A 7,365-nucleotide genomic window follows, 5' to 3' on the forward strand; every position below is an offset into this window, starting at 1 on the left:
CACGAAAGATTTCCACAACAGAATTGCTTAACGATACGACGCCGACAGAATATATCGGTTATCGGTTTTAGACGGTTTACCTGTTTGACGGCTTGATATATGCTTTAATGGAATTCTTCTACTTAGTTTTCTTTTCTGCTAACTATATTTTAACATTGAAATATGGATAAGAAAGCACTGTCCTCGGTTAAAATTACTAATTTCACACAAGGATGTGCAATGCAGCGATATAAATATCGATTTTAGGTATGGACTGATTTGTAATTTGGTGATAAAACAGAACTCTATAGAATTATATACGCATAAATATTACGTTCATATATCAAAACCGCATTAAATACTTATAGTTTTTAACATTTTAATAAAATATTTGTTATTTCAATGATTCAAGGGGGACAACTCTTTAAATACCAGTTAAGTTACTCTTAACTATATATAGCTAATGCCTGTCTAGCCTTACAGTTACAAAATAAGACCGTCAAAAATTAATAATTAACTATAAGATTTACCTACTTTTGATATAATTTTAGGCAAATTATTCACTGAGAGACACCTAAATAGGCACATTTATATTGAAGGATACAATGTACACTGTATATGTAGCTCCAGGCATATCAGAATCATTAGGCCTACATACAAGTATGAATATATATGTTTATTTATTCTAGAATTGAAATGTATGGATTCGTAAAAAGAGATATCAGGAGCAGTGTCTATCGTGCAGTCTCTGATTTCCTGCTGAAAAATGCCTCTGATGACTGGAGAAAATTGCCAGTTAACTCCGCATCATTCCACCTTATGTTTGGAGAAAGGAACAAACTACCATTTGGTAGACTAGGTAAAATACCTGATTATAGATGCTGCAATTCAGCTGTCTGCTTCAGCTCTGTTGAAGAGATTTTGGCATCTCAGGTGGGATGATCACGCAAGTCTGTTTGCTTTCCCACTTACTGTCTTCACAGCCTGAGTTTAAATATTCTCTTTCTGTCTATGTGCTCTCTATCCCTCACTACCTCTCTTACTCTGCCATCTATTTTCTCTTTCTACTGCTTCATGATGCTGAGGACTCCTGGCACTATTAAGCATGACTAAGCTGGAACTTTCATGCCTGTCGGTCTATCTGCAACATTCTATATGTTCTCTATGTTCTGTCACTTAGTTAGTGCTCAGTTCGATGTTTGGCTGTAAATTAAATATAAATTTGACCAAACTAAAATTGTATTTGAATTATAAGTTGATAAAATTGTACAATAATATATATGACCAGGGCCGTTTTCGTTTATTCGGAACAACGGGTTCGACCGTTTGTAAAAGTCCTTATTTGAAGTATAAATCCTGATGGACCTGCAGTTTATGATACAGGCCTGTGAGAGCTTTGTCAAGGCTTGTCTGAAAACAATATAAAATCACCAGGTCCGTTAATTTTATTTTAATTAATAAACGAACAACTAGGTCCAACCAGTCAAACCGCATAATCGAAAACGGCCCAGATGTGACACTTTGACTTATTAGTGAGCTTTTTGAATATTTCAATTAAAAACAACAAAACTGTTTATTCTAACTGTATATATGTTTATGATACATTGTATAAAAGATGTATTGGTTTTTAGGACATGAGCCAGGATTGGTACAACTAGTGAATTACTACAGAGGATCAGATATTCTCTGTAGGAAGACTGCCATGATCAGGTAGGAACTCTAATAATACAGACTGTTTATCTCAATTGGAAACAAACCTAGACTAAATGTAGAGGCTTCTGCATCTCTTACAATGAAAGTTTTGAATCAATTGTAAACAAGACTACTTGGTCTTTGTATAGTTCTTTACAATAGTAAAAAAATCACAAACCTTTTACTATTTCACATCTAAATTTGACCAATCTGATTAAAATACAGATCCTTATTACATTTGATAAGAGGATCTGACAACATCCCATTAGGGGTCATGTCTAGATGACCTTTGGAAATGACCAATCAAATTGGCACTGCCAGAATCTTGACTGGGAACGAAATAGTTTGAAAAAGCTGTCCGAATTATTTTCGTGTATGTACTCATCTCGCCCAAAAAGCACAACATAGCTAAATGTATATGTATACTGGAACAATGGCGTTATCAATTGACGTAGCAATGTATAGAAAATGTCTTTGATCTAAAGTACACATGGTAAAAGGTCATCCGAACATGACCCCTTATGGAATGTTGTCAGACCCTCTATTTAACGGAGTGGTTTTAATGATCTGTATTTTAATCAAATTGAAATTTGACCTTTCTCTTCCAGCTTCTAAGTATCTTAACTGTTTTGGTTCATTGTATGTTATTTATAGTAAGATCTTGAAAAACACAATGTGTTATATATACGGAGAGTATTTTGAAAGTAAAATCATCTTTTATAGATATTGTGTATTTTTTTTATTTAGACTGTTCAAAGAATTCTTCAAATCTACTGGCAAACCCTCCCCAAAATGGCTTCCTGAGTCTTTCATACTTTGTCCTAAAGACATAACTAAAAATCTACAAAAAGCTGGGGAACATAGCTCAGTACTTCTACGCAAATCACCCAAACCAGATGAGAGGAATGACTTTATAAAAGCTGCTGAAAAACTGGCAAAACAGGAAGGAAAACCTGTAATATGGATAGCAAAATCTTCAGCTGGCTCTAAAGGTAAAGATAATATAAAGATTGTGGAATATTATGAGTACCGTAGCCACTTTGAATGTGTAATTAAGCTACTAGAGTAACATCATCTGACTCAGATTCTATTGCTATGATACAATGTAAAATAAATTGTATTCTGCATGCTCTGTTTTAGGAGAAGGAATAAAGATATCAGAGAGACCAGAGGAGTTGATAGAGTTCGTAGATACGCAGACACAAGGATTTATAGTCCAGAGATATATAAATAACCCTTACTTACTGAAAGGGGACAGAAAATTTGATATCAGGTAAGTAGCTAAGTAGAAATATATACTTCTGCTAATCTTAACATTTAAAGATGCTCCACCGCCGGCAGAGCATAAATGATGTGTTAATCATTTGAACAATAATTGGTGTTTAATCGTGTATATATATCTAATTAACACGAAAAATAATATGAAATAATTTATTTCGCCTTTGGTGCATGCGCAATCGGTACTTCATTCCATATAGGATATGGTATCACGGAATTTTTTCGGGATGCAATTAATTATTTTTCATATTTTTAACTTGAAGTAAAATTAGAAGCTCAAACTTTTTAATGGTGGTAATGGTGTAAAGTAAGTAACTTTTGTTACTGGAAAAAAATACTAAATCGTCTGCTCCCGTTTTTATAGTGAAGAAATACCATTTGTCAGCAGTTGAGCATCTTTAAGCATATTTTAGCCCGCAGTTACTTCATTTTATGATTGTGGGCGGAAATAAATAATTATGCTATGCATTTGTTGTTATACAGATCCTGGGTACTTTTAGACACTAACTACAACATCTATCTTTTCCGAGAGGGAGTATTGAGAACAGCATCGGAAAGTTACAAAGCAGATGACCTTGACGCGACCTTGGGGCATCTAACCAACCACTGTCTACAACTTGAGCTGTCTCCAAACTTTGGTGCATATGAAGAGGGAAATGAGATGTTTTTTGATGAATTTAACAGGTACACACTTATATTTTTCACTATTACAAGAGAATGCAATGTGGATACATTTTCCTAAAATAGCATACAGTTTGCATATGTATTTGCATTATAAATACAAATGAAATGGTACAGATTTATTTGAAAATGTTGCTTATTAGTGTATGATTTAATGCATTTATATATGCCTTTTTTGGCTTTTCAGATTTAAGTTATATATAATAACATTTCTTACAATTTTAATTTTGTTTCAGTTATTTATGGAAGAAGTCTTCTGTTACCATGGATACCATGATAATACCACAGATAAAAGATATAGTTAAAGCCAGTCTCACCATAGTTAAAGAGGTTGGTATACTATATAATGATGTACAGTGTGAAAAGCCAAAAAGTTCACTATACATATTACTCTAGTAATTCATGTGTATTATTTAGGTCATAATGTTTATCAGACTTTAATAATTCTTCTTACATGTATTTAGATCTGCAATAAAACACGGTTACAACAAACCTCTGTGGACCAACAAAATTACTTAAAAGCATAGGTCGTTATACACCTATTACAGACATAATATATTATATGAGCTTTGACAGGGAATAAAAATTTCTACATTATGAACTATGTTGTAAGGGTGTTCATTTTAAACATGTTTTAATGTAATATGAAGAGCTTATTGATTGGACAGTTTAACAAAATTTGTTACAAGATATCAGTTGGTTTTGTGTTACAACAACATAAATTTTATTTTTGTATTAAATACAACATTATTTTCCCCACTTCATAACGTTTAACATTTCAACTTTCATTGCCTATAACCTTTCAACTTCATAGAATTGAACCATTATCCTTTCATTGTTTTTAACCTTTCAACTTCACAGCGTATATGTACAAGTTGTCTTGGATACCAAAGCTTCCAGTTGTTTGGGTTTGACTTTATGTTGGATGATGATTTGAAGATTTGGTTACTGGAAATCAATGGGGCACCTGCTTGTGCACAGTAAGTAACAAGACAGAATGAGTCTATTGAATTATTCATTAACAATGGAGGTATCCAACCTGTACATTTTATGGTCAATTAAGGACCAGATTTTGGTGATACTGCTCCAAATGGGTTTCATACTAGAAATCTAGAGGGGGGAATGTAATCATAGAAAACATTATAGGTATTTATTTCCCAGTACACCGGATGTGTTTTCTGTACAACACCGGTAGAGGTTGATATAGGTCAATCTCGATGCCATCTTCTTGTCGGCACACTTTTACTTGTAGTGTTATCCCATACAATACTATAGGGAAGAGAGTTATTTGTTTGAATCATTTATGACAACAGGATGATATTCAACCCAATTTGATATACCAATCTAAAATGTGCAATATTGCAGATAACAATTAATATTAGATTTTTGTCTACATTTCATTTCATCATTGTTTAACAAATGTAAAAGTTTTGGGTATTCAGCCTAAATGTATACACCTTGTATTGGTAGTGATAACAAAACCTATGCTGGACTTCAGAATGTAAATACAACATGTGCCGTTTTCGTTTATTCGGAACACAACCCCTTCGACCGTTGGTTAAAGTCATTATTTCAAGTATAAAACCTAGCGGACCTGTAGTTTTTGATACAGGCCTGTGACGGCTTTGTCAAGGCTCATCTGGAAACAATAAAAAATCTCCAGGTCCATTTTTAATTAATAAACGACAAACTAGGTCCAACCAGTCTAACCGTATAATCGAAAACAGCCATGATTTCAAAAATGTACACGACGTGAGTATTTAAAAATACAAATCTTTTACACAAATAATTACAATATGAAAATTTTGTCATAAAATATAGGATTCTGTAATGCTAAATCTTACAGGAAACTGTTGCCAGACCTTGCCCGCAGTCTTGTACAGACAGCGATTGACCCGGTTTACCCACCGTCAGATCCAGGAGGAAGGGGAGATAACTGGTTTCAACGCATCACATAATTACACTACGACAGTAGCTCAAGTTTCCTTTGGCTACACTATGCACCTAATAGGTTTATGTTCAATATTGGGACCAAAGAAAACATGGGCTTATATGAAATACCATATTGAACATTCCATGAACTTTTTCCTAAGGTTTAGTGCTTCTAGTGTCTAGATTTACTGATTCCTGATAGTGCAGGTTTAAAAGGTGTTTTCAGCATATATATTTTGTGTATATATATTTATTACATGTCTCATCCAATATATTATCATTACTGTTAGTATATTGCACACTACATACTGCAGAGATGTATGATTAAGCTGAGTGTCGTTATACATGTATGAACATAACTACTGTAAACATTGGTCATGTGTTCATGTGCCAATCTCTATGAGAGATGCTGTCATACAGTATAAGGAACAAAAGATGTCAAAGGCATATATTAATAATAACGGCTCTTTCTCAGAAAGTAGGTTCTCCTAGGGCCCTTATTGTGCATATTGCATTTTGAGACCGAACGGTCAACAAAATGGCTGCAAGGCAGCCATCTTGGATTTTGATAGTTAAAGTTTGTTACCGCTATTTCTCAGAAAGTACTAAAGGGATCTCTCTCAAATTTTACATGTAGGTTCGCCTAGGGGCAGTAAGACCAGTCAACCATAAACATAAACCCCATGGCCATCTATTAATGTAAATGAACCTTAGCTTTTAAAGAGCATGTGCTTTGAATATGAAGTACCCAAAGAAGGGGAAGAGTTCCACTATTACAAGAAAACACAACACGAATATACCACAGCCTCCCAAAACATACAGACATTCACACACAACACACAAATATACACAGCCTCCCAAAACATACAGACATTCACACATTGCACACTAGTCCACTAAACCTGCCTATATTATTAGGCTTTTAGAAAAAAAATTGCCTAATAAAAAAAAACCTAATAATATAGGCAGGTTTAGCAGACTAATTGCACACATGGGAGGCCGTTGTTAAATGATCTGTAGGATGTTAAACCATATAAACTAGATCAATCAATGAAGATAATTCCAATCTTAACATTCATTGACATGCACAGCAGTGATGTACTAAAAACTTGTCACTATTAAATTTAATAACCTTGATAATGGATATGAGCATAGTACAAGTGATATTATGCTATACATTTTCCTTCTTTAGATGACCTTGACTTAATTTTAATTGGAGAAGGTATAGATCTTCTGTATGACCCCCTTTTTGTGTCATTTCCATTATCTTTCTTTGTACAACTTGTTTCAACTATCATTACCATCAAACAGCTGTATGTTATCAACCAAGTGGTAATCTTAATTCTTTTATCAATTTTACCTGTTTTGCTGTGATATACCGATATGATTTGTGATGAATGGAGTAATTTGTTTTTGCATTCTAATGCTTTGTGATATTAAACTTTTAATATGATGAATGTACATTGGTGTTGTCTCATACTTGGTTGTTGGAATTACTTTCGAAAACCCATAGTAATAGGTCAAATACATAGCATCACTAGCAGCCATTCATTTAAAGATGTGTCACCAAGTGGTTTGCTGGGGTTTTGGGTATTTTCCCCTTTCCTATAGTTTGGAGGTCCATCAGAATGCGGCTATTCATTTTGGGGGAATTAGCCAAAATGAATATCGCATAAGCCACACCCTTCTGAAACCTCTGTGTTGGTCAACCCACTTGGTGAACTGTTGTTTGTTGATGATTAACGAAACACCATAAAATTCCTCTTCTTAATGTATTGTCCGTTATTGTCATTCAAACACATA

General features: G+C 33.9%; 1 protein-coding gene across 1 annotated transcript; it reads left to right on the forward strand.

Annotated features, from left to right (window-relative positions):
* The first annotated feature begins 9 nt into the window (after positions 1-9).
* Positions 10-7,023, forward strand: LOC138318499 (tubulin--tyrosine ligase-like). The gene is made up of 9 exons (XM_069260923.1): positions 10-246; positions 669-838; positions 1,611-1,689; positions 2,419-2,663; positions 2,812-2,944; positions 3,433-3,633; positions 3,867-3,960; positions 4,492-4,610; positions 5,477-7,023. Exons 2-9 carry the CDS (start codon positions 676-678, stop codon positions 5,586-5,588), a joined length of 1,146 nt encoding a protein of 381 aa, XP_069117024.1. The 5' UTR covers positions 10-246; positions 669-675; the 3' UTR covers positions 5,589-7,023.
* The last annotated feature ends 342 nt before the right edge of the window (positions 7,024-7,365 follow it).

The sequence above is a fragment of the Argopecten irradians genome, chromosome 3 (assembly GCF_041381155.1).
Source record: "Argopecten irradians isolate NY chromosome 3, Ai_NY, whole genome shotgun sequence".
NCBI lineage: Eukaryota > Metazoa > Mollusca > Bivalvia > Pectinida > Pectinidae > Argopecten > Argopecten irradians.

What these genes read in the sequence shown, in the direction of transcription:
- LOC138318499 (XM_069260923.1), top strand. Translation starts at nt 676, where the DNA reads ATGTATGGATTCGTAAAAAGAGATATCAGGAGCAGTGTCTATCGTGCA. An exon ending in AGGAAGACTGCCATGATCAG is followed by an intron (nt 1,690 to 2,418) that starts GTAGGAACTCTA and finishes TTTTTTATTTAG; the next exon opens with ACTGTTCAAAGAATTCTTCA. An exon ending in GGGGCACCTGCTTGTGCACA is followed by an intron (nt 4,611 to 5,476) that starts GTAAGTAACAAG and finishes TAAATCTTACAG; the next exon opens with GAAACTGTTGCCAGACCTTG.